The 27,500-nt window shown below is 48.6% G+C and overlaps 1 protein-coding gene across 1 annotated transcript in view; it reads left to right on the top strand.

The window, feature by feature from the left end:
- Window positions 1-10,963: 10,963 nt before the first annotated feature.
- Window positions 10,964-27,500, top strand: part of radil (Ras association and DIL domains) — a gene marked incomplete at both ends in the record, with an annotated part of 50,920 nt that continues 34,383 nt past the window's right edge. The window contains 5 exons of the mRNA XM_080523726.1: window positions 10,964-11,047; window positions 12,010-12,601; window positions 16,576-16,689; window positions 18,245-18,357; window positions 26,748-26,921. Of these exons, the coding sequence (XP_080379852.1) occupies window positions 10,964-11,047; window positions 12,010-12,601; window positions 16,576-16,689; window positions 18,245-18,357; window positions 26,748-26,921 (1,077 nt within the window). The remainder of the gene's footprint in view (window positions 11,048-12,009; window positions 12,602-16,575; window positions 16,690-18,244; window positions 18,358-26,747; window positions 26,922-27,500) is intronic.

The raw sequence follows: 27,500 nt of genomic DNA, 5'->3' as shown, positions 1-27,500 counted from the left end.
CCACGAGCTCCTGATTGTACACTTTCACATTCCTGATGAGAACAGAGGTTAGGATATTAGGTATTATTATTATTATTATTATTATTAGTAGTAGTAGTAGTAGTAGTAGAAGTAGTAGTAGTAGTAGTAGTAGTAGTAGTAGTAGTAGTAGTAGTAGTAGTAGTAGTAGTAGTAGTAGTAATAGTAGTAGTAGTATTAGTAGTAGTATTCGGTGTTGTCATGACGATTTGGTATTATTGTTGTTAGGACCAGGAAGTGCTAGACCATGGGAATGAAGGCCGGGCGCTGTGATGGGGGTGTGGGGAGGGGTGGGGGGGGTGGGGAGGGTCCAACAGTCCGAGGCAGAGTAGGAGAGGAGTGGACGGGAGGTGAGAGACAAACGTTTTTTTTTCTCTCTCTCTCTCTCTATGACTGTTGGGATGTCCAGTCGACCTACTGTATGTCTACGGTGTTATGTAAAGGCTCTGAGGGGGTCAGCGTCAGCCAGTGGCGCCCCCCACAGCCCCCCCCCCTCCCCCCTCCCCTCCCCTCCCCCCCGAGTTTAGGTCAAAGGTCATCGGCGACAGACCCAGCGACCATTCCAGCAGAAGAAGATGACTTTGTCGTCCGTTAACAACAGGTGAAACGGATATTTGTCACTACAGCAAGTCCCAAATCGACCTCTAACCCCTAACACCCTAGGTGCTTCTGTAGACGTGTGACGATTGGCTAGCGGTAAAGAATACCCCGAAATACTGTAAGACGTATTTGATTCAACCACGGAGCGCACTCAGTATTATATCAACATGGTTAGCCTACAATAGCTAGCCTACAATAGGTTAGCCTACAATAGCCAGCCAAAAACCCTGATTCATCTTTGATAGATCGGACAGTCGCTGAGCTTATTGGATTTTTTTGGTTGTTTCTACTGTACCTACGCAGCCAATCAGAGTGCCAGGATTAGTGGTGATGGGTTAATGGCGATTTGGAATTCAACATCAGTTCCTACTCTCACCATTAGACAGGAAGCACTATATATGGACCTGCCAGGGGAAGGTCAAAGGTCATATAAACCTGAGGAGACTCGTGCAATTTGGCACCATTATGTTTTGTGTTATTATAGTTTAGTGTTATTTAAGATTTTTTCTCTCATCATTGTTGAACACACGTGCGTGAACACACGTGCGTGATTGTAAACATCATTTCATTTGTGTGGAGGTTTGAACTTCTCAAGAAATTAGTCATTAATCATGGGGATCACAGCATTCAGAGGGTCCACATAAGTATTTATACACAGTACAGTATATATGTTTACGGTTTATTTAATCAATATGTTAAAGAACTTAAATAGCTTATTGGGTGTTGGTTATTCTTAGTAAGTCTAAGATGAATGTCATCAATACTATTTATCTATCTTACAATGTATCTTTATTTTTTATGGAACTTTCAATTCCTACTCGCTGTTGTTGTATAATGTCTAAGGGAGGAATCCCGATATTCTTAAGTCACCTCCTCTCCTTGTCTCCTCTCCTCTCCTTGTCTCCTCTCCTCTCCTTGTCTCCTCTTCTCCTCTCCTTGTCTCCTCTCCTCTCCTTGTCTCCTCTCCTTGTCTCCTCTCCTCCTCTCCTCTCCTCTCCTCTCCTTGTCTCCTCTCCTCCTCTCTTCCTCTCCTTGTCTCCTCTCCTCTCCTTGCTTCATTGACACTGAACTGTAAGCGATCAGATAGGCTGATGTTCCATGCAGCTTTCACTGGTCAGAGGTTAGGTTAGGAGTATGGTCATAGGTTAGGTTAGGAGTATGGTCATAGGTTAGGTTAGGAGTCTGGTCAGAGGTTAGGTTAGGAGTCTGGTCATAGGTTAGGTTAGGAGTCTGGTCATAGGTTAGGTTAGGAGTCTGGTCATAGGTTAGGTTAGGAGTCTGGTCATAGGTTAGGTTAGGAGTCTGGTCAGAGGTTCGGTTAGGAGTCTGGTCAGAGGTTAGGTTAGGAGTATGGTCATAGGTTAGGCTAGGAGTCTGGTCATAGGTTAGGTTAGGAGTATGGTCATAGGTTCGGTTAGGAGTCTGGTCATAGGTTAGGAGTCTGGTCAGAGGTTAGGTTAGGAGTCTGGTCATAGGTTAGGTTAGGAGTATGGTCATAGGTTAGGCTAGGAGTCTGGTCAGAGGTTCGGTTAGGAGTCTGGTCATAGGTTAGGAGTCTGGTCATAGATTAGGTTAGGAGTCTGGTCATAGGTTAGGAGTCTGGTCATAGGTTAGGTTAGGAGTCTGGTCATAGGTTAGGTTAGGAGTCTGGTCATAGGTTAGGAGTCTGGTCATAGGTTAGGTTAGGAGTCTGGTCATAGGTTAGGTTAGGAGTCTGGTCATAGGTTAGGTTAGGAGTCTGGTCATAGGTTAGGTTAGGAGTCTGGTCATAGGTTAGGAGTCTGGTCATAGGTTAGGTTAGGTGTCTGGTCATAGGTTAGGAGTCTGGTCATAGGTTAGGAGTCTGGTCATAGGTTAGGAGTCTGGTCAGAGGTTAGGAGTCTGGTCATAAGTTAGGAGTCTGGTCAGAGGCTAGGAGTCTGGTCATAGGTTAGGAGTCTGGTCATAGGTTAGGAGTCTGGTCAGAGGTTAGGTTAGGAGTCATTTCGGCCATGTTGCTTGTCTTTCTCTTATCCAGCGCTTTTCAGATCTGTGAACCCAGAGGAGAGTCGACAGGGAAAGGACCGTCTCTAACCACTGCTCTACAAACCACTGCCACAGACAGACAGACAGACAGACAGACAGACGAGACTCTGAAGCACACTAGTGACGTATCCAGCCTTTAGAGGAAATGGAAGCTATGGTATAGTTGAACAATAAGTCCCCCAGTATACTAGACCTCAGGGTGCTTGAGTGTGTGTGTGTGTGTGTGTGTGTGTGTGTGTGTGTGTGTGTGTGTGTGCGTGCGTGCGGGTGCATGCGTGTGCATCCATACGTCCGCTTGCACCCCGTGTGTTTGCGTGTGCGTGTGTGTTTGTGAGTGTGTGTGTGTGTGTGTGTGTGTGTGAGAGTGTGTTTTGGGGAGTCCTGTACAATCTGATACTTGTATTCCGAGTCCTCAAACCGTCTATGTCTGTGTTTACATACGGTAATGCATGTGTTCAACATGCACGTGACTTCTGATCACATACTGTGTGTGCTCTGACGTGAGAGCGCACACCGCCCTGTATTGATACAGTACATACGTTCCCATGGAGAGACTTAGAACAGCCTATAAGTAGGTCATCATAACAAGGCGTCAGCCCTGTTATATTGAGTCTGTAATGTTGCCCAAAAGAAGCTAGATGACCAAAAGGCCCCGCCCTTACCCCTCTGACTCTAGAACTATATGTGACACGTTCTAGTGTTTTGGTCCGCATGTCGGCAACCAATCAAAATGTTCCGACTTTTCTTTCCAAACCCGGAATCACAGCACAAACACTCGCTAGTCAAGCCCAAAACACTGCAACAACGCAATGGATTGGGTGAGTAATCCCCCACTGCTACCTAGTTAACTAGAACACTACTTTACATTGTTAGCAGGCTCACAAAACAAGCTGTGTTAGTTGACTAGCGACGTGTCGTTGATTTTCAACAACAAAGTCCGATCATTTATAATAATAATAATAATAATAATAATAATAATAATAATAATACATTAGACTTATATCGCCCTTTTCTAGACACTCAAAGACGCTTTACAAACTGAAAAGACTGAGTAGTAATAATAAAAAGAAACAAAAAATAAATAAAAGAAAGTATAGGGGTCTAATTAATGTTTAGATGACTAAATCGAAATCTAGGTGTCTTTGTAAGACAATCTACTCTGTATACTGCAATTACACCAAGATTTCGGGCGGAGAAGCGGCGAACAAGCAACGCCAGCGTCCTCTCTCAACCGGCATTTTTTGAAAAGCGTTTAATTATGTTCGAGTCTTGTCTACAGTAGGTCCGAAGAAACCCAGGGAGAAGTCCTGTCAGTTTCCGGGGGTCAGAGACAGACAGACTAGCTGACCTCAGGTCAGTCTCCTGCTCCTTCTCTCTCCTTTGGTTATTTTCATTGGTGTCTTTATGCCATATTTTCTTTTATTAATACGGTGAATATGTTGTTGTTATGATTATTATTGTTATGATCACTATCATATGACAGTGTTGCTCTTTTGACGAGGCTGTGACTGGTAGTCATGGATACAGAACCAGACTGTACCAGACTGGGGGTCGAAAAAACTATTTCAAATACTTTCAAATTGTTTGCTTGATCCTGCCTGGATTACAAGATGGGCGGCGTTAGTTTTTTTGGGACTCCTCCATTGTTGCCAGGACAAAATCTATCAATCAAGCACAGTTAAGTATTTGAAATCAACTCAAATACTATTTGAGCCCAGGATCTGCACAGAAGTAGGCCGAGTGCAGAGGAGACTAGGATAGACTAAGGATATAGAACTACGGTTTGGGCTGTAGTTGCTAATAGACTTATGGGAAACCGCGTAAAGCTGCGCTCTGCAATTTCTTTGTCTGTGCGGTCGAGGGATGGAAGGAAGGCACAACCAATCAATACTCAGACTGGGAGACAGAGACCGCTGAGTGTACCTGTACTGTAGTGTTCTAGAACCTTCTTCTGAGTGTTCACCCCTGCCTCTCTGCCCCCAGGTGCTCACGCCAGGTTACTAAAACTCCAATGACTCTAGAACCGACCCATATGTTCCAGAACAGGCCCACACATCCTACAGCTGTTACCGGATGTTCTAGAACAGACGGACACGTTCTAGAACTGTCGAAGGTGTTCTAGAACCCGACAGATGTGACTCTAGATGTGCCGCACGTGTTACAGAACCGTCCGAGACACGTATAGAGTTGTTAGGGATCTTTCTAGAACAGACAGGCATGTTAGAGGTGATTATTAACATGCCCCAGGTCTGTAGAAGGCCTGTTTTAGACGTAATAACTCAGCCACTGCACTGCGTACCCTCCGGAGGGAACCTCCACTGCCGCCACACTGCCTCAGGCGTCCACATGGATGTGTTTTCTAATGTAGATAACCCACCCTGACTTTATACTGCCCTGTGGTTTTATAAACCCCCTATAAAGCCGCTCTATACAGCCTTTATTACAACTCTATAAAGTGTTTATAAATGCTCAGTGTCTCCGTGGAGCTCTAAGTGCTTGTGTTCTTTTTTGTTGCTGTGAGACTTTTTGGCCATACAATGTTCTCTCTCTCTCTCTCTCTCCCCCACTCTCTCTCTCTCTCTCTCTGTCTCTCTCTCTCTGTCTCTCTCTCTCCCACTCTCTCTCTCTCTCTCTCTCTCTCTCTGTCTCTCTCTCTCTGTCTCTCTCTCTCCCACTCTCTCTCTCTCTCTCTCTCTCTCTCTCTGTCTCCCTCTCTGTCTCTCTCTCTCTCTCTCTCTCTCTCTCTCTCTGTCTCTCTCTGTCTCTCTCTCTCTCTCTGTCTCTCTCTCTCTCTCTCTCTCTCTCTCTCTGTCTCTCTCTCTCTCTCTGTCTCTCTCTCTCTGTCTCTCTCTCTCTCTCTGTCTCTCTCTCTCTCTCTCTGTCTCTCTCTCTCCCACTCTCTCTCTCTCTCTCTCCCACTCTCTCTCTCTCTCTCTCTCTCTGTCTCTCTCTCTCTGTCTCTCTCTCTCTCTCCTCTCTCTCTGTGACTTGTTTCCTATACAGGATTGTGACTGTGGTGCTTTTGTGGTGGTGATGACGATGATGCCTGTGTTTTGTATGTATTTGTCTTTAATTAAAAACTTTTGTAACAATGACATTCTGAGCCTCTGACTATTGTTTTGAATACTGAATATACATTGACATGATATTCAAATACAGTTTTTCTCGAATGTCAGAACACATTTCAGGAAACTGCCCTCCGTTTTCACTAAACTCTAAACACAAAACACTTTTCTCAAGCTAGCTCCACAAAAACTCGCATTCTCTTTGCAAAACCAAACTCTCACTCCAAAACCAAACTTTCACCACAAAACCCAAACTTTCACCACAAAACTGTTGCTCCTATGGCCAAAACCAAACTTTGACAACAAAATCGTCCTCACAGCTTGCAAAAATGTAAACACTATTGGGTATCCATCACACACTTCAATACAAATTGAAAACACAATGTTCAGGGTGTGATGTTCTAAATACCCCATCATCTGTATAGTAATCACATCTGTATAGTAATCAATAGTAAGTCACAGATTCTTTTTGGGGGAATTGAACCCCATTTATTGATGACAACCTGTACTTTGCCATTCCATTTTTCAGAGATCATCAGAGATATTCCCAAAACAAATATTTCAAAAGAGAGCAATAGCATACAGGGGAAATACAGTACAAAATAAAACATGTCACAAATTATTGTATGTAAAGAGGTACTGTATATTGTGCAAGGTCACACGACTGCAATCATGGGGTCTGTGCAGGGACCTGTGGGGGGGCCTGCGCAGGGGCCTGTGGGGGGGTCTGTGCAGGGGCCTGTGGGGGGGCCTGTGCAGGGGCCTGTGGGGGGGCCTGTGCAGGGACCTGTGGGGGGGTCTGTGTAGGGGCCTGTGGGGGGGCCTGTGCAGGGACCTGTGGGGGGGCCTGTGCAGGGACCTGTGCAGGGGCCTGTGCAGGGACCTGTGGGGGGGTCTGTGCAGGGGCCTGTGGGGGGGCCTGTGCAGGGACCTGTGCAGGGACCTGTGGGGGGGTCTGTGCAGGGGCCTGTGGGGGGGCCTGTGCAGGGACCTGTGGGGGGGCCTGTGCAGGGACCTGTGCAGGGGCCTGTGGGGGGGCCTGTGGGGGGGCCTGTGCAGGGGCCTGTGGGGGGGCCTGTGCAGGGACCTGTGGGGGGGCCTGTGCAGGGACCTGTGGGGGGGCCTGTGCAGGGGCCTGTGGGGGGGCCTGTGCAGGGACCTGTGGGGGGGCCTGTGCAGGGGCCTGTGGGGGGGCCTGTGCAGGGGCCTGTGGGGGGGCCTGTGCAGGGACCTGTGGGGGGGCCTGTGCAGGGGCCTGTGGGGGGGCCTGTGCAGGGACCTGTGGGGGGGCCTGTGCAGGGGCCTGTGCAGGGGCCTGTGGGGGGGCCTGTGCAGGGACCAGTGGGGGGGCCTGTGGGGGGGCCTGTGCAGGGGCCTGTGCAGGGACCAGTGGAAGGGCCTGTGCAGGGGCCTGTGGGGGGGCCTGTGCAGGGGCCTGTGCAGGGACCAGTGGAAGGGCCTGTGCAGGGGCCTGTGGGGGGGCCTGTGCAGGGGCCTGTGCATCACGTTGTCGGGCGGGGTCAGGCCACAGTGTCTTCAATTTTGAGTCATTGTGTTTAAGCAATGAGGTGTTCTAAACTGGCCAATATGGATGGTGTCTCATTATTTGCAGGTGTCTTCAATTTTGAGTCACCGTGTTTAAGCAATGACACCCGTGCTTTCATTGTGTTCAACTTTTGATGACTGAGTCTACCATTTTGCATCGTGTGAGCAAAATGTGTTCAGTGAATGAGAATGTGTTCATATTGTTGTGCAACGTGTGTTTTAGCAAGTGCGAAAGTGTTTAGAGTACGTGTGAATGTGTTTAGAGTTCTGCAACGTGTGTTTTGGCAAATGCCAATGTGTTCAGAGTTTTGTGAAATCGGAGATTGAGGTGAAATGTGTTTATAGTTAAGCCAACTGGGGGCCTGATTTATTAAATGTGTTTAGGCAACTGGTCATTGTGCTCAGAGATCTAGAAATTGTGCTTTAGCAATCGAGAAAAACTGTAATAGGCCTATAGTAGCCAATACGTTGGTTCTACAGTTGTTCTAGTCTATTGAATGCGACAGAGGGCGCCGTTTGGCCAACTATCGCCCCTTCTCCTCCTTTGCGCAAATAGAACCATTTATAAGGTTTATGGTTTTGGTGCAGGAGTCTTTCAAAACGTGGTTCTAATCTATGTTCTTATTGTGAGTGTGTTCGATATATCTTCATATCCATGTTATGTTTAAGTACGCTACCCAGATATCCTATAATTGCCCACCCAAGAAAACATTTGACATCAAGTTATCCAACACGAAATATCGGGTTGTTTTTCAGCGCGGTTATCTTGATATTGTTTGGGACAGCCCTAATCGATTGCAAGGAACTCATGAAAAAGACATCACTTGAGGTTTTGCTGTTCAGTATTCTTCGTCTTGTCCAGGGTAGTGCCCCCCTACCGCGCGTGGCCGCCAGACGGAGAGCATCTCCATACTTTGCGCATCAGCAGGTGCGCTGCTCCGCGCCCGACCCAGCCCAACACGAGCCTGGAGCCTGGGGTGCTCGGGCTTTCTCGGGCTTTCCCGTCGCCACTCGGGAGACGGTGTGGAATGCAGTCGCTTGAGGCAGCGGAGCCGACAGGACCTTCCGTGGAGACGCGCGCATAGAACGGGAGAAAAACAGGTAACGGTACGGGGCGAGGAAGTTAGCCGGTGCCTGAGGGACAGCAGGACACTCTTACCGGGTGATATCGAACGGGATTATTACTGTCATTGCCTGGGTTTTTCTGCAGAAGGAGGGATGCGAGAGACAGGTCCCCCAGCGCTATGGAGACGAACACTGCAGACAGCGTGAGTAGTCTGTCTAATACTGTAATGTGATACCAGCCAGGTAGGCTACCTTCAACACAAACACACAGTTGAGATCATGCATCCAGTTTCTCCTAGCTGGGCAATTTCAACAAGGTTACATTTTTACAATACAACTTGTAATAGCATTTTATTATCTTGGATGCGATGCAAAGATAATTGTTGAATATAGGGGCGGCGACACTCACATTCTATTTGTAAAACATTGGTGTGTGTGTGTGTGTGTGTGTGTGTGTGTGTGTGTGTGTGTGTGTGTGTGTGTGTGTGTGTGTGTGTGTGTGTAATGAATTTTATGAATAACACTGAACCTGGAGAAGGAATGTGTGTGTCCCTTGGGGTCTGGGTACTTGGGCAGGTCTCGCGTGTCGACTCATTAGCGGATTAATTCCAGGGTTTAGCTCGTGCCTTTTGTTGCACCGGCGGTTGCTATTGGCGACCAAACTGCGCAAACTATGAACAAGTCGCCAAAGACTAGTTTAAAATGTACATAACATCATTCCCGGCCAGCCAGACGTGTCATTGTATTTATCCCGAGTTTAATTCTGACCTTGGACAGACTCTAATCAAGGACAGAATGCGTCTCTCTCACACATAGGCGGGCGTTCGTAAATTCGCTGTAAGAGCGCCGGAGCGCACACTGGGTTCAACGTCATAAAGGGACCAAGCCATTTGATTGGACAAGAGGCATTCCATGAGTGCTGATCAGATTTTCCAGAGCAAATTTACGAACGCACCCATACTCTCCCATACGGATAACAGACGCAGGAGAAGTTGTTTGGTGCGACTTGGCGATGTTGCGACACCCTCAGTCATGTTGACCGCCTGTCAGGGTGTTTAGTGGTTGGCTGCAGCCAGGCGCCGTGGTCCGGTCCGCAGCGGGGGGGAACCGTGGAGATTGAGTTAACAGCAGCCAAGTCCCCAGATTATGGATTAGCCAGCATTTAAATAGTCACGTTATCCCCCTCACGGAACTACAACAGCATATAGGCCTTGGCCTGTACAACAACAACAACACACACACACACACACACACACACACACACACACACACACACACACACACACACACACACACACACACACACACACACACACACACATTGAATTCACACTGTGCCAGCATTGGCTGGTGACCAAAAGTAGGTTTGAGATCTCTCTCCTGGGTGTGTGCTATATAGGCTAGTGAGTGCTTGAATAATAGGGAAGTATTGAAGTGTGTGTGTGTGTGTGTGTGTGTGTGTGGGGCTCTAGTGATTGTACAATGATACCCTTCCCCTGTTTTTGCCCCCAGTGTGAGGAGGGTCTGACATCTCACCCCTAACCCCTGACTCTTGACCCCTGACCCCTGACCCCGCAGACGCATGAAGGGGAGACGTCAGCCTGAAGCACCCAGGTACCCCGACCACCACCTGACCACGACCACAATCAATACCACGACCGCAAGTGAACCATAACCACAGAGTCCACCAGACACCACAACAGTTGTCTCCATCTCTCTTTCTCTCTCACTCTTTTCCTGTCCCCCCGCCTCTCTTTTTCTCCCTCTCTGTCTCTCTTTTTCCTGCTCTCCTATCTCCCACTCTCTTTCTCTTTCCCTGCCCCCTCCTTTTCATTCTCTCTCTCTCTCTCTCTCTCTCTCTCTCTCTCTCTCTCTCTCTCTCTCTCTCTCTCTCTCTCTCTCTCAGCCACCCACCCCCACACACACACACACACACACACACAAAAGGCCTGTCCTTATCATCTTTGTTCAGGATGGGTTTGGTGTGTGTGCGTCTGTGTGTCTGTGTGTGTGTGTCTGTGTGTGTTTCCATTGTAGTTTTATCTTCTATAGTTTGTCTCTGTTATATCTGGATAGCCAACCCAGACCCATCCTGTGTGTGTGTGTGTGTGTGTGTGTGTGTGTGTCTGTGTGTGTGTGCATGGGAAGGTGGGATGGATGGAGGCTTCAGGGGGTCTGTTTTCCAATGTTCTGGAACACAGACGAATGGAAAGTAGCTGTGGTGGATCACTGCTCCCGTACTCCATGTACGGTCCTCCTCCCTCTTACCCAGAACCCTCTCTGTTCCATCTATGTCTGTTTCTCCTTCTTCTCCAACCTACACACTGTCTGGTCTGTCACTTCTAGTGTGATGTATATGGAACACGGTGTGTGTGTGTGTACGCGTGCCTGTGTGTGTGCGTGTGTGCGTGAGTGTGTATGTGTGTGTGTGTGTGTGTGTGTGTGTGCGTGCGTGTGTGTGTGTGTTCTCAGTTCCAGAGCGTGTGTGTGTGTGTGTTCTCAGTTCCAGAGCATGTGTGTGTATGTGTTCTCAGTTCCAGAGCATGCGTGTGTGTGTGTGTGTGTTCTCAGTTCCAGAGCATGTGTGTGTGTGTGTGTGTGTTCTCAGTTCCAGAGCGTGTGGAACCGACAGCCCCTCCTGCGCCATGTTCTACGGCTCCACGTCGGGGGCGAGCATGTCTCTGCCCTCCAAGAGCCGCATCAAACGCCAGAGCCGCACCTTCACCCAGGTACCCTAACCCTAACACCTTCACCCAGGTACCCTAACCCTAACACCTTCACCCAGGTACCCTACCTGCCTACCTACCCTACCTAGCCTGCCTACCTACCCTACCCTACCCTGCCTACCTACCCTACCTACCCTGCCTACCTACCTACCCTACCTACCTACCCTATCTACCCTGCCTACCTACCCTACCTACCCTGCCTACCCTACTCTACCTACCCTGCCTACCTACCCTACCTACTCTACCTACCTACCTACCTACCTACCCTGCCTACCCTGCCTACCTACCCTGCCTACCCTGCCTACCTACCCTGCCTACCCTGCCTACCTACCCTACCTACCCTGCCTACCCTGCCTACTCTACCTTACCTACCCTGCCTACTCTACCTACCCTGCCTACTCTACCTACCCTGCCTACCCTGCCTACTCTACCTTACCTACCCTGCCTACTCTACCTACCCTGCCTACTCTACCTACCCTGCCTACCCTACTCTACCTACCCTGCCTACCCTACTCTACCTACCCTGCCTACTCTACCTACCCTGCCTACCCTACTTTACCTACCCTGCCTACTCTACCTACCCTGCCTACCCTACTCTACCTACCCTGCCTACCTACCCTGCCTACCCTACTCTACCTACCCTGCCTACCCTACTCTACCTACCCTACTCTACCTACCCTGCCTACCCTACTCTACCTACCCTACTCTACCTACCCTGCCTACCCTACTCTACCTACCCTACTCTACCTACCCTACCTACCCTACTCTACCTACCCTACTCTACCTACCCTACCTACCCTACTCTACCTACCCTGCCTACCTACTCTACCTACTCTACCTACCCTGCCTACCCTACTCTACCTACCCTACCCTGCCTACCCTACTCTACCTACCTACCCTGCCTACCTAACCTACCCTGCCTAACGATCGGTCCCTCTCCTCCCGCCACGTCGTGGCCCGGTCAGGTCCTGTACCGCACGCTGAGCTACCGGGACCGCGTCCCCAACGCCGACAACGGCAACAACGACGCGCGGGACCGCCGCTCCGTCACGGGGGAGTCCCCCGACCACCACCACCACCACCACCAGCAGAACCAGCCCCCCGTGGTCGACGACCCGGCCGAGCTCTCCACCCAGAGCTCGGCCCCCGGTGTCCTCAAGATCTTCGGCGACGAGATCTGCGCCGGCGCCAACTACAAGAGCGTGCTGGCCACGCAGCGCTCCAGCGCCCAGGAGCTGGTCAAGGAGGCGCTGGAGCGCTACTCCCTGAACAAGGCCGGGGCCCACGCCTACGTCCTGTGCGACGTGATCGGTCGCTTGGAGGGTGGAGGAGGAGGAGGGGGAGGAGGAGGAGGGGGAGGGGGAGGAGAGCCGGGGGAGGAGGGGGAAGGCGGGGGGTGGAGGACGGAGTGTTTGCGGCCACTGGGTGACAACGAGAAGCCGCTGCTTCTGCAGGAGCTGTGGAAGCCCAGGGAGGGCCACGCCCGGAGGTTTGAGCTGCGGCGCCGTGCGGAGGTGGAGGAGCAGGGAGCCAGGGAGAAGGACACCGTCACCGCCGGTGAGTTAGTGGGAGGAGCTTCGCACCACGCACACGTACACACTACACACACACATGCATATGTACACACTACACACACACATGCATATGTACACACGTCACACACATATGCACACGTACACACTACACACATACATGCATACGTACACACTACACACATACATGCATATGTACACACTACACACACACATATGCACACGTACACACTACACACATACATGCATACGTACACACTACACACATACACACTACACACTACACACACACACACTACACACACACACACATACACACTACACACACACGTACATACGTACACACTACACACTACACATACACAGACACATACACACATACACACTACACACACACACATACACTCTACACACACACACATACATACGTACACACTACACACACACACATACACACTACACATACATACGTACACATACACACATACACACGTACACAATACACATACGTACACACTACACACTACACACTACACGCACACTACACACACACATACACACATACACACGTACACACTACACACACACACACACACACACAGTGGTTATGGTTGTGGTCTGGTTCAGTGGTCTGAGTGGTTCTCTGGGTTAAATGACCTCTGTTAGCTGTCCTCCAGTTAATGTTGTTATCTCCTACATGGTACATGGTGTGTGTGTGTGAGTGTGTGTGTGTGTGTGTGTGTGTGTGTGTGTGTGTGTGTGTGTGTGTGCGTGTGTGTGTGCGTGTGCGTGTGTGTGTGTACGTGTATGTGTGTGTGTGTGTGTGTGTGTTATATGTACTGTAAGTGTTATATTGCGCTCTCACACCCAGAGCAGCTGTTCTTTAATTCCCTCTCTTCCTCCACTTGTCAAACTCAGCAGAAAAGGGCAGCTCATTAGCTCTGCACAGGGAGTGTGTGTGTGGTTGTGTGTTTGTGTGTGTGTGTGTATGTGTGTGTGGTTGTGTGTGTGTGTGTGTATGTGTGTGTATGTGTGTGTATGTGTGTGTGTATGTGTGTGTATGTGTGTGTGTATGTGTGTGTGTGTATGTGTGTGTGTGTGTATGTGTGTGTATGTGTGTGTGTATGTGTGTGTATGTGTGTGTATGTGTGTGTGTATGTGTGTGTGTGTGTATGTGTGTGTATGTGTGTGTGTGTGTGTGTGTGTGTGTGTGTGCGTACGTGCATGCGCGTGCGTGTGTTGTGTGTGTATGTGTATGTGTGTGTATGTGTGTGTGTATGTGTGCGTATGTATGTGTGTGTATGTGTGCGTATGTATGTGTGTGTATGTGTGTGTGTGTATGTGTGTGTGTAGAGCATGTAAAAAGCTCTCTGCTCTCTAAGCAGGATAAAGGAACAGTAGAACAATGCTTGTGATGTTTCTTTGTACTGTGACAGAGTAGTTAGTCATTATCCTCACTATCTATACTGACAAGACAGCATAGGTCCATTTGATCTGGGATACTCCTCTCTCATTCTCTCTCTCTCTCTCACACACACACACACACACACACACACACCTTGAAAAAAAGGCCTTTGGATGTAAAAGTGTATACATCGGTTCCACACGATTGAAATGTGTCATGTCGACACTTTTAATTAAACACATTCGATCATGTGACACCTTTTTTGTACAGTGACGTAAATCCAAAAGCCTTTTTTTCTCAGTGCATACATACACACACACACACACACACACACACACACAAGCACACGCACACACGCGCACACACACACGCACACACACACACACACACACACACACAAACACACATCCGTCTCACGTCGATAGTCCTGACAGTCCTGAGTTTTCTCAGTCTAGCCCAGCTCCGGGACCGGGTCTTAAGTGCAGGTGAGACGCGCCGATTGGCCGGTCGATTGATTGATTGAAAGCTGAAGCCAGTGAGAGTGGAGTGTCTCTACGTTGGGGTGTCTGACGGTTTTATGAATGAGTGAAAGGCATTACGCTGTTAAGCATCCCTCTCTACCAACCTTGCTGGTTAAATGTCTTCAATGGGTATGTCAAACCAGGTTGGTCATAGACTGAAACCAATGGACCTCTCTGACAGACAGACAGACAGACAGACAGACAGGAAGGTATTCAGGACTTGTTATTGGGTTTCCTGTGAATGAATAAGCCCTTCTCCCGCCTCTACATCCTAGAGGTGTTTCATTGTGTGCCTCAGGGCTTTAGAGTCTGCGCCTAAAGCTTGACATCTGCAATGCAGCAGGGTGTGTGTGTGTACAGTGTGTGTGTTGAATTATAGTCATTCGGTGACCTTTACATGGAATTAATGCACTAATAGATTAAACATGTGACATTTAGACACACACACACATTTAGTAATAAACATTTAGACACACACACACACACACAGAAACACATGCACGTGCGCACACACACACACACACACACACACACACACACACGCACACACACACACACACACAGGAAGGAGTAACATGGTATAATAACACAGAGCAGTCATTTCCAGTCTTACCCCAGAAACACTAACACACTAACCCCCTCCCATCCCCATCCTAACCCTTTCTCTACAGAGTTACAGTGTTCAAAGAAACACTGTATACTAGGCTCTGTGTGCTGGCCGTGTGTATGTGTGTACACTCTCTGACCACCTGACCCGGAGGACAAACTACCCAGCAGAGATGCTCAATGTCTTAAACCAGAGGTTGTGACGTTAGAATTATAAGGTTCTACCTCCATTTCTGGTCAAAATTGAGTTTTTTACATAATCTGATCCATTAGGTGTTTATTAATGCCTGTGTGGTGTTATTTTTTAAATGTTGACATTTCTTTGTTAGTAATTAATAAAATACAAAGGTTCCATCTCACAAAACATAATGGAATGTAAAAACTTTGACGCTCAATATCTCTGAACTGCCCTAAACGGAGATAGAACCTTATCATTCTAAGCTCATGAGGTGTCTTTAGCCCCCCATGTTCATGTTTGGAGAGGGTCCCAAACATTTGTGAACATCTGTTTGACGCTATGACCCGTAAAACTGTTGGCCAGGTTTCCTCTCCGGGTTGTAGAAAGAGACCGAGGACGGACAAGAGACAGAGGACGGACAAGAGACAGAGGACGGACAAGAGACAGAGGGCGGACAAGAGACACACAAGGAACACAAGGAAATACACACAAGTCTGTTCTCTTAGGCTTAACGCAATGTTTCAAGGTCCACACACTTGGGCTTTTTACTATGTCGTCGGCTAGCGCGGATATCGGAACGTTGCCTAGGAAACTACGGCCGAGTCTCAAAAATCTCGATTTCCTGTTGAGCACTGTTCTCTAACGGCATTGGAGGAGAAGTCCCCTCCCCCACGGACCGTCTCCTCTGATGTGGAGTCGAGAACATACTTTTAAGGTTAGACCGTAGGTTCTGATCAGCCGCGTTGAGTCCCAGTGCAGATATGCTTCCTGTAGATTTAATAATAATAATAATAATAATAATAATAATAACTTTAATTTATATAGCGCCTTTCAAAAAGCCCAAGGACGCTTTACAGGGGAATGATCGGACAGACAAAACAGAAAACAAACAAAGCAAAACTGAAACAATGACTAGGGGCCAAAGGCCTTGGAGAACAGATGAGTTTTGAGGGCTAGTTTGAAGGAGTCCAGGGTGGGGGCGTTGCGGATCACTGTTTTTATGACATCACTACCTTCTTATTCTATACATCCTGGTCCTGGTTCGTCCCCTGATCACTTGCAGCCCCGTCCCTTCTCCAGATAGCGTGTGGACATACAGACGCCAGTGCCACAGACCCTTAGCGTGTTCTACCCGTGTTCTACCCGTGTTCTACCCGTGTACTACCCGTGTACTACCCGTGTACTACCCGTGTACTACCCGTGTTGTCCTGTGCACGCCTGTACCATGTATATGTGTGGTTTTCGTGGGGTGTCTTCCAGACGCCCCTCACTGCCCTTCCTTGTTGTAGGGCCCAAAACACCCCCCTTCCTAGCTGCTCTAATGGGTCGGTCCGGGCTAGGTAGGCACTGGAGCTCCCCTCTCCGGTCCCGGGTGGCCCAGCCCGCCAAGCCCAGCTCTAAAGGTGGGGACTGGCCTCAGGTATGGTGTCTGTCACCCACTCCACCTCCATGGAAACCACCACCTCTGCCTTGCTCGGTACAACCTTGTTTCTGCCCACCAATCCAACCCCTCCGCCCCTCCCATACTCCCATACCCACCCACCCACCCCATACATACTAATGTTTGTCAGATGCTTCCATACCTCAATGGGTCTAAAGTTGTGTTCATGTTCCATGCATATCATCCTATAGAGTGTCGAACAGTTTGCAGTGGGAGTATAGATATGACAATTCTAATGGAAAATGGACCAAAAAAAAGAAAAAGAAAAAAACCATCTAATTCCATCAAGTTAATCAACTCAAGTTCATCATGAGTTTTAAACTGTTTAAAGTCTGCAGTTCTGAACTGTCTACAGTTGGGGTTTGTAACTGTCTAAAGGGTTGGGTTTATAGTAATGCCCTAACTTTTTCATATCTAAGTTGTCTTCGAATTAATGGCACTTGAAGGTGCTTCAGTGCGCCACCCCCTTTTCTATTTCATGACATTGTAAATAGCTGTGACTTCTGATGTCACCAATTACAATCATCTTAAGGCACTGGAGTGTGCCCGTCCCCATGTCGAAACAAGTTGTGTGCGAGTCATATAGACAGTAGAGTTTGGCAAAAATGTGCATCAACTTCATATCTGCTGCTTGTTATCGGCATAATCTGGAGATTTTCTCTGGATATGAATACTATCCAAGGCAATGTCAGGTATGCTACCATTAGTGAGAAGAGTAAATTATCTGTGAAATGGGATATTGTTGAACAGGTCGCTAATACTAGCTAGCAACCAGCTGTAACATTGCTTGCCTAGATGACTAGTCAACCATCAAAGACACAGTCCTGAGGCAGAGGAAAATATATGAATGACTTAAAGCTGATTACTTTAATTACTGATTACTCACTTAAAGTGAACTTCGAAACGTGACTTTGTGCTACATTGGTGTTACTCTGACATAACAGAAGCTTAAACACCTATAATTCCAGTCCAATTTGAAAGCTCTTCTATGAAAGGGAAGGCAGATTCACCCCTGGGTCCTAAAGACTTGAGAAGCCCATTCCTCTCACCGATCACTAACTTCAACAGTGTTCAGTAGGAACCATTCTGTTACCTGACGTCTGTGTACCTGTGTGAGTTTGGATGTCATTGCATGTCCGTGTGGTCACAGCCCATCGGAAAGGAAGCGCTTGATACGCATGATCCACCTGGTTCACCTGGTTCACATGATTCACCTGGTTCACATGATCCACCTGGTTCACATGATTCACCTGGTCCGCTTGTTTCGCCTGAATCATGACTCATCGACACAGATTCATCTCTTCTAGACACTAACAAAAAACTCTCCCCCCGTCCTCTATCACTTCTCTTCCTCCTTCTCTCTCTCTCTCTCTCTCTCTCTCTCTCTCTCTCTCTCTCTCTCTATCGCTTCTCTTCCTTCTTCTCTCTCTCTCTCTCTCTCTCTCTCTCTCTCTCTCTCTCTCTCTCTCTCTCTCTCTCTCTCCCTCTGTCTTCTCTTTCTTCCTCCTCTCTCTCAGATATCAACGCCCAGGCTCGTAAGCTCCAGAGGAACAGAGCTAAGGGGACTCTGACCCTGCCTCGCGGTGGCTCCGCCCTCTGCCGTAGCCTTAGCGAGACCAGCCTCAACCAGGTGGGGGCCCTACATCTGACTCTGTTTCCAGTAGGCTACTACTGCTAGGGCCAGGAGTTTTTCCTCGCCACATCGGGTGGGATGGCAATCCTTTCTGATCCGGGTACCTTGTAGAAAATCCCAGAACTTTTGGGGAAAACATCAGGACGCTCGCTAGCACCTTGATGGAAGGATTAACGTTAGCGTGTTAGCATGTTAGCGATGCATGTTTATGAAACACTTAACATTTTTAACAGTATTTTGAATTATGAATTTTGTGCTTGATATTTTGCTAATGCTACCAGTCTATCATAATGGCTGTTAACCTGTTAGGTCATATGTAATTTTAAATTAATAATTTTGCCATTTAGCAGACGCTTTTAATCCAAAGCGATTTACAATTACGAATTACAGGGACATTCCCCCGGGAGTAACTGAGGGCTAAGTGCCTTACTCAAGGGCACACTAGTAGTGGTGTGGTTTCAGGCGGGATTTGAACTCACAACCTTCCGATCACAAGTCCAACTCACTATCCACTAGACCACCACTACCCCTATGTGACAGGGTCTGGTTAAAAAGTCCTCAAGAGGTCATTTTTCAGTTTTGTCCAGATTATGAAAGTGCAGATTGTAAGCTTTCAAATGATGTGTCATACATTGCAAATAGTTGAAGAAGATGAGTATTTTAATGTTGGTCCATCTCAAACCAAATAGCGGAGAAACGCGTTCTGAATCAAAATGCAGGCAAAATAGCTGCTAATAGCTAGCGCTAAAAAGGAATATTCCTATGAATATCTAACTGCATGTTAAGCACATCACAACATGCTAATAGAACATCAACATGCTAACACACATAACTGCACATAATTAGATGATCACACAGTCCTTGCTTTTGAACACATCCTAAAACATATGTTTGTATACAAGCCATACATCCCTTACCCAATAGAGACAGTGAATCCAATTCACAAATCATAAGTGTGTCGGCTGCCTTCCACCTTAACAACAGGGAGGCTAAACGTGAGCTTAGAGTACACCTAGATGGAACTCCCCTGCCATGTTCCGCTGAGCCAGTCTATCGGCGTGACATTGGATAGGACGCTCACGTTTCGCCGGCACCTCGAGTCACTGCGCAAGAAGTTAACAGCTCGTGTGGCGTTGATGAGGCGACTGGTTGGCTCGGGCTGGGGCGCCGGTGCAAGGACCTTGCGCACGGCAGCCCTAGCCTTCGTTTATTCAACTAGTGAATACTGCGCCCCAGTATGGTGTCGCAGTGCCCACACCCGCCTCATCGACTCGCCTATAAACGAAGCCTTGCGCATTGTGACAGGATGCCTGCGTCCTACCCCCGTGGACAACCTTCCCATCCTAGCAGGCATCCAGCCCGCAGGCCTCCGCCGCATGGGAGCCACAGCACGTCTCGCCTGCCGGGCCGTGGAGCTTAATAACCATCTGCTCCATGATAGGCTCACTATAACAGCGGAGCCCTCCCGGCGTCTCAAGTCGAGACACCCATTTGTGCCTGCCGCACAGGATCTCAGGCAGCAATGCAGAGATCTTAACATCAGTGCGGCAGGATGGGCGGATTATATGTGGCGCGCGGAGTGGGAGGCAAACACCTCCAAACTCCGCGACCACATCCCAGTCGCCGGCCCTGAGCCCCTCGGGATGGACTTGCCAAGGCTATCCTGGGTGAGGCTCAATCGTCTCCGGACCGGCGTCGGGCGTTTCCGCTCATCAATGCACAGATAGGGCTTGGCCCCAAATGCGTTGTGCGAGTGTGGCGCAGAGGACCAAACCGCAGACCATGTTATCCTGGATTGCCCGGTGTACCACCCACCCAACGGGATGCATGGTCTGTCGGTATTAGATGACGAGACGATGACGTGGCTTCTGGAGGGGTGTCCAGAAATATAGCCCAGGTGAGCCCCTCAACCAGGTCTCGGGGTGGTAAAAGGGTAGCCCCTCGGCCCCGAGCCTGGTGGAGTGGAGAGGAAAACAACAACCCATCCGCCGAAGAAATCATAAGTAAATGATAAAAATGTTGTGATCCTAAAACTGTTGTTTGTTATATTGAGTGGGCTCTTCAACACTTTCGTAATAAGCAAAAACACATAAAAATAAGCTTTTTGCACATTTGCACGACTTGAGACTTGCCAACATGCAGCCTTTTTCACCAGACCGTATCACATTTTTTCTGCAGCCGTGGTGGCTGTTTGCCAACGGTATGCAATGATTTTGTTTCAGTAGGTTCTTAGAGACATAGGGGTCTTAGAGACATAGGGGTCTTAGGGTCATAGGGGTCTTAGGGTCATAGGGGTCTTAGGGACATAGGGGTCTTAAGGACATAGGGGTCATAAGGACATAGGGGTCTTAGAGACATAGGGGTCTTAGGGTCATAGGGGTCTTAGGGTCATAGGGGTCATAAGGACATAGAGGTCTTAGGGACATAGAGGTCTTAGGGACATAGAGGTCTTAGAGACATAGAGGTCTTAGGGACATAGGGGTCATAAGGACATAGAGGTCTTATGGACATAGAGGTCTTAGAGACATAGGGGTCTTAAGGACATAGGGGTCTTAGGGACATAGGGGTCTTAGAGACATAGGGGTCTTAGAGACATAGAGGTCTTAGGGACATAGAGGTCTTAGGGACATAGAGGTCTTAGGGACATAGAGGTCTTAGGGACATAGGGGTCTTAGGGACATAGGGGTCTTAAGGACATAGGGGTCTTAAGGACATAGGGGTCTTAGGGACATAGGGGTCTTAGAGACATAGAGGTCTTAGGGACATAGGGGTCTTAGGGACATAGGGGTCTTAGAGACATAGAGGTCTTAGGGACATAGGGGTCTTAAGGACATAGGGGTCTTAGGGACACAGGGGTCTTAGAGACATAGAGGTCTTAGGGACATAGGGGTCATAGAGACATAGAGGTCTTAGGGACATAGGGGTCTTAGGGACATAGGGGTCTTAGAGACATAGAGGTCTTAGGGACATAGGGGTATTAGGGACATAGGGGTCTTAGAGACATAGAGGTCTTAGGGACATAGGGGTCTTAGAGACATAGAGGTCTTAAGGACATAGGGGTCTTAAGGACATAGGGGTCTTAGGGACATAGGGGTCTTAGAGACATAGAGGTCTTAGGGACATAGGGGTCTTAGGGACATAGGGGTCTTAGAGACATAGAGGTCTTAGGGACATAGGGGTCTTAAGGACATAGGGGTCTTAGGGACATAGGGGTCTTAAGGACATAGGGGTCTTAGGGACATAGGGGTCTTAGGGACATAGGGGTCTTAGGGACATAGGGGTCTTAGAGACATAGAAGTCTTAGGGACATAGGGGTCTTAGGGACATAGGGGTCTTAGGGACATAGGGGTCTTAGGGACATAGGGGTCTTAGGGACATAGAGGTCTTAGAGACATAGGGGTCTTAAGGACATAGGGGTCTTAGGGACATAGGGGTCTTAAGGACATAGGGGTCTTAAGGACATAGGGGTCTTAAGGACATAGGGGTCTTAAGGACATAGGGGTCTTAAGGACATAGAGGTCTTAAGGACATAGGGGTCTTAGGGACATAGGGGTCTTAAGGACATAGGGGTCTTAAGGACATAGGGGTCTTAAGGACATAGGGGTCTTAGGGACATAGGGGTCTTAGGGACATAGGGGTCATAAGGACATAGGGGTCTTAGGGTCATAGGGGTCTTAAGGACATATGGGTCTTAGGGACATAGGGGTCTTAAGGACATATGGGTCTTAGGGACATAGGGGTCATAAGGACATAGGGGTCTTAGGGACATAGGGGTCTTAAGGACATAGGGGTCTTAAGGACATAGGGGTCTTAAGGACATATGGGTCTTAGGGACATAGGGGTCATAAGGACATAGGGGTCTTAAGGACATATGGGTCTTAGGGACATAGGGGTCATAAGGACATAGGGGTCTTAGGGACATAGGGGTCTTAAGGACATAGGGGTCTTAAGGACATAGGGGTCATAAGGACATAGGGGTCTTAGGGACATAGGGGTCTTAGAGACATAGGGGTCTTAGGGACATAGGGGTCTTAGAGACATAGGGGTCTTAGGGACATAGGGGTCATAAGGACATAGGGGTCTTAGGGACATAGGGGTCTTAGGGACATAGGGGTCTTAGAGACATAGGGGTCTTAGGGACATAGGGGTCTTAGTGACATAGGGGTCATAAGGACATAGGGGTCTTAGGGACATAGGGGTCATAAGGACATAGGGGTCTTAGAGACATAGGGGTCTTAAGGACATAGGGGTCATAAGGACATAGGGGTCTTAGAGACATAGGGGTCTTAGGGACATAGGGGTCTTAAGGACATAGGGGTCTTAGGGACATAGGGGTCTTAGAGACATAGGGGTCTTAGAGACATAGGGGTCTTAGGGACATAGAGGTCTTAAGGACATAGGGGTCATAAGGACATAGGGGTCTTAAGGACATAGGGGTCTTAAGGACATAGGGGTCTTAGGGACATAGAGGTCTTAGAGACATAGGGGTCTTAGAGACATAGAGGTCTTAAGGACATAGGGGTCTTAAGGACATAGGGGTCTTAGGGTCATAGAGGTCTTAGGGACATAGGGGTCTTAGGGTCATAGGGGTCTTAGGGACATAGGGGTCTTAGGGACATAGGGGTCTTAGAGACATAGGGGTCTTAGAGACATAGGGGTCTTAGGGACATAGGGGTCTTAGAGACATAGGGATCTTAGGGACATAGGGGTCTTAGAGACATAGGGGTCTTAGGGACATAGGGGTCTTAGGGACATAGGGGTCTTAGAGACATAGGGGTCTTAAGGACATAGGGGTCTTAGGGACATAGAGGTCTTAAGGACATAGGGGTCTTAGGGACATAGGGGTCTTAGGGACATAGGGGTCTTAAGGACATAGGGGTCTTAGGGACATAGGGGTCTTAGAGACATAGGGGTCTTAGGGACATAGAGGTCTTAGAGACATAGGGGTCTTAGGGACATAGGGGTCTTAGGGACATAGAGGTCTTAGGGACATAGGGGTCTTAGGGACATAGGGGTCTTAGGGACATAGGGGTCTTAGGGACATAGGGGTCTTAGAGACATAGAGGTCTTAGGGACATAGGGGTCTTAGGGACATAGGGGTCTTAGGGACATAGGGGTCTTAGGGACATAGGGGTCTTAGAGACATAGGGGTCTTAGGGACATAGAGGTCTTAGAGACATAGGGGTCTTAAGGACATAGGGGTCTTAGAGACATAGGGGTCTTAGGGACATAGGGGTCTTAGAGACATAGGGGTCTTAGAGACATAGGGGTCTTAGAGACATAGGGGTCTTAGGGACATAGGGGTCTTAGGGACATAGGGGTCTTAAGGACATAGGGGTCTTAGAGACATAGGGGTCTTAGGGACATAGGGGTCTTAGGGACATAGGGGTCTTAAGGACATAGGGGTCTTAGAGACATAGGGGTCTTAAGGACATAGGGGTCTTAGAGACATAGGGGTCTTAGAGACATAGGGGTCTTAGAGACATAGGGGTCTTAGAGACATAGGGGTCTTAGAGACATAGAGGTCTTAAGGACATAGGGGTCTTAAGGACATAGGGGTCTTAGAGACATAGAGGTCTTAAGGACATAGGGGTCTTAGAGACATAGAGGTCTTAGAGACATAGAGGTCTTAGGGACATAGGGGTCTTAGAGACATAGGGGTCTTAGGGACATAGGGGTCATAAGGACATAGGGGTCTTAGGGACATAGGGGTCTTAGAGACATAGGGGTCTTAGAGACATAGGGGTCTTAGAGACATAGACGTCTTAGAGACATAGAGGTCTTAGAGACATAGGGGTCATAAGGACATAGGGGTCTTAAGGACATAGAGGTCTTAGAGACATAGGGGTCATAAGGACATAGAGGTCTTAGAGACATAGGGGTCTTAGAGACATAGGGGTCTTAGGGACATAGGGGTCTTAGAGACATAGGGGTCTTAGAGACATAGGGGTCTTAGAGACATAGAGGTCTTAGAGACATAGAGGTCTTAGAGACATAGGGGTCTTAGGGACATAGGGGTCATAAGGACATAGGGGTCTTAGAGACATAGGGGTCTTAGAGACATAGAGGTCTTAGAGACATAGGGGTCTTAGGGACATAGGGGTCATAAGGACATAGGGGTCTTAGGGACATAGAGGTCTTAGAGACATAGGGGTCTTAGGGACATAGAGGTCTTAGGGACATAGGGGTCTTAGAGACATAGGGGTCATAAGGACATAGGGGTCTTAGAGACATAGAGGTCTTAGAGACATAGGGGTCTTAGGGACATAGAGGTCTTAGGGACATAGGGGTCTTAGGGACATAGGGGTCTTAGGGACATAGGGGTCTTAGGGACATAGGGGTCTTAAGGACATAGGGGTCTTAGAGACATAGGGGTCTTAAGGACATAGGGGTCTTAGGGACATAGGGGTCTTAGAGACATAGAGGTCTTAGGGACATAGGGGTCTTAGGGACATAGGGGTCTTAGAGACATAGGGGTCTTAGGGACATAGAGGTCTTAGGGACATAGAGGTCTTAGGGACATAGGGGTCTTAGGGACATAGAGGTCTTAGGGACATAGGGGTCTTAGGGACATAGGGGTCTTAGGGACATAGAGGTCTTAGGGACATAGAGGTCTTAGGGACATAGGGGTCTTAGGGACATAGAGGTCTTAGGGACATAGGGGTCTTAGGGACATAGAGGTCTTAGGGACATAGGGGTCTTAGGGACATAGGGGTCTTAGAGACATAGAGGTCTTAGGGACATAGGGGTCTTAGGGACATAGGGGTCTTAGAGACATAGGGGTCTTAGAGACATAGAGGTCTTAGGGACATAGAGGTCTTAGGGACATAGGGGTCTTAGGGACATAGGGGTCTTAGGGACATAGGGGTCTTAGAGACATAGAGGTCTTAGGGACATAGGGGTCTTAGGGACATAGGGGTCTTAGAGACATAGGGGTCTTAGAGACATAGGGGTCTTAGAGACATAGGGGTCTTAGAGACATAGGGGTCTTAGAGACATAGGGGTCTTAGGGACATAGGGGTCTTAGGGACATAGGGGTCTTAAGGACATAGGGGTCTTAGGGACATAGGGGTCTTAGGGACATAGGGGTCATAAGGACATAGGGGTCTTAGAGACATAGGGGTCTTAAGGACATAGGGGTCTTAGGGACATAGGGGTCTTAGAGACATAGGGGTCTTAAGGACATAGAGGTCTTAGGGACATAGGGGTCTTAGAGACATAGAGGTCTTAGGGACATAGGGGTCTTAGGGACATAGAGGTCTTAGGGACATAGGGGTCTTAGAGACATAGAGGTCTTAGGGACATAGGGGTCTTAGGGACATAGGGGTCTTAGGGACATAGAGGTCTTAGAGACATAGGGGTCTTAGAGACATAGGGGTCTTAAGGACATAGAGGTCTTAGGGACATAGGGGTCTTAGAGACATAGAGGTCTTAGGGACATAGGGGTCTTAGGGACATAGAGGTCTTAGGGACATAGGGGTCTTAGAGACATAGAGGTCTTAGGGACATAGGGGTCTTAGGGACATAGGGGTCTTAGGGACATAGGGGTCTTAGAGACATAGAGGTCTTAGGGACATAGGGGTCTTAGGGACATAGAGGTCTTAGAGACATAGGGGTCATAAGGACATAGGGGTCTTAGAGACATAGAGGTCTTAGGGACATAGGGGTCTTAAGGACATAGGGGTCTTAAGGACATAGGGGTCTTAGAGACATAGGGGTCTTAGGGTCATAGGGGTCTTAGGGACATAGGGGTCTTAAGGACATAGGGGTCTTAGGGACATAGGGGTCTTAGAGACATAGGGGTCTTAGGGACATAGGGGTCTTAAGGACATAGGGGTCTTAAGGACATAGGGGTCTTAGGGACATAGGGGTCTTAGGGACATAGAGGTCTTAGAGACATAGGGGTCATAAGGACATAGGGGTCTTAGAGACATAGAGGTCTTAGGGACATAGGGGTCTTAGGGACATAGAGGTCTTAGAGACATAGGGGTCTTAGAGACATAGGGGTCTTAGGGTCATAGGGGTCTTAGGGACATAGGGGTCTTAGGGACATAGGGGTCTTAAGGACATAGGGGTCTTAGGGACATAGGGGTCTTAGGGTCATAGGGGTCTTAGGGACATAGGGGTCTTAGAGACATAGGGGTCTTAGAGACATAGAGGTCTTAGGGACATAGGGGTCTTAGGGATCCCCATTTGCAGCGTATGGCCGTCTCGCCCTATGGCCAGACGAGGATCACCCAGCTATGAATTTGCTGCAATCTTCGATCCCTAGTGGATGTATCAGATGCATTAGATTAATGTTTGTTTTAAGTCAGGGCTTAGGGGCTGTCAGTTAAGCTTAATCATTTAATGTCAGATTAATCAAAACAATGTATCCCTGTAAACAGTTGGGGGTGGCTGATGAGCCGAAGCGCTACTACTCCACCCTGCCAGGACCCCTCAGGGCCAAGGGAGGGGCCCTGACCAAGAAGAAGGAGGAGGGGAGTCAGGGGGGAGGAGGGGTGAGGCACTCCCTCTACCAGTCACCACATCTGCTGCTACTGCAGGGCTACAACAAACAGGTAAAGGCGGCTACACACTAGACGACTTTTCAAGTTGTAACATCGCTGAGCCTCTCACACTAAACGACCGTCGTGCTGGTGTCCGCGTCGCAGCGGCGCGCAGACTACAGGATGTCGCAACGACGGGGGCTCACAGACTTCAAGATTCTTCACTTGGTCAGGACGATTCGCCAAGCTGTAGTGTCGCGATATCAGCACATGATGACGAGACGTTGACAGCTGTCAAAAAAAGATGGAGCTCATTTCTACTAGAAAATAGCCATATTACTATATGTAATATATATATATATATATATATACATATATGGCTATTTATATAATAGGCTATTTACTATTATATAAATAGCCATTTCTATTTTCACGCCTCCTCCGCGCTGCATTTCCTCTCATTGACTGTGCTGTCCACACGGGTCGTTGCCCATCTCAGACTAGCAGAATGTAGATTCCGTCGGCCGATAAAATGAAACATGTTTGAAAAGATCTGGAGCCCTGCGACGGCCCTAACGACGGGGTCGGCGGCCCTACGATTGCGTCTCTGAGCCTGTCACATTAAACGAGCGTCGGAGACGGCGCGTCCCC

This window comes from Nansenia antarctica (assembly GCF_963989245.1).
Source record: "Nansenia antarctica genome assembly, chromosome: 2".
Lineage (NCBI taxonomy): Eukaryota > Metazoa > Chordata > Actinopteri > Argentiniformes > Microstomatidae > Nansenia > Nansenia antarctica.
This window is presented reverse-complemented; position numbering and strand designations above follow the sequence as displayed.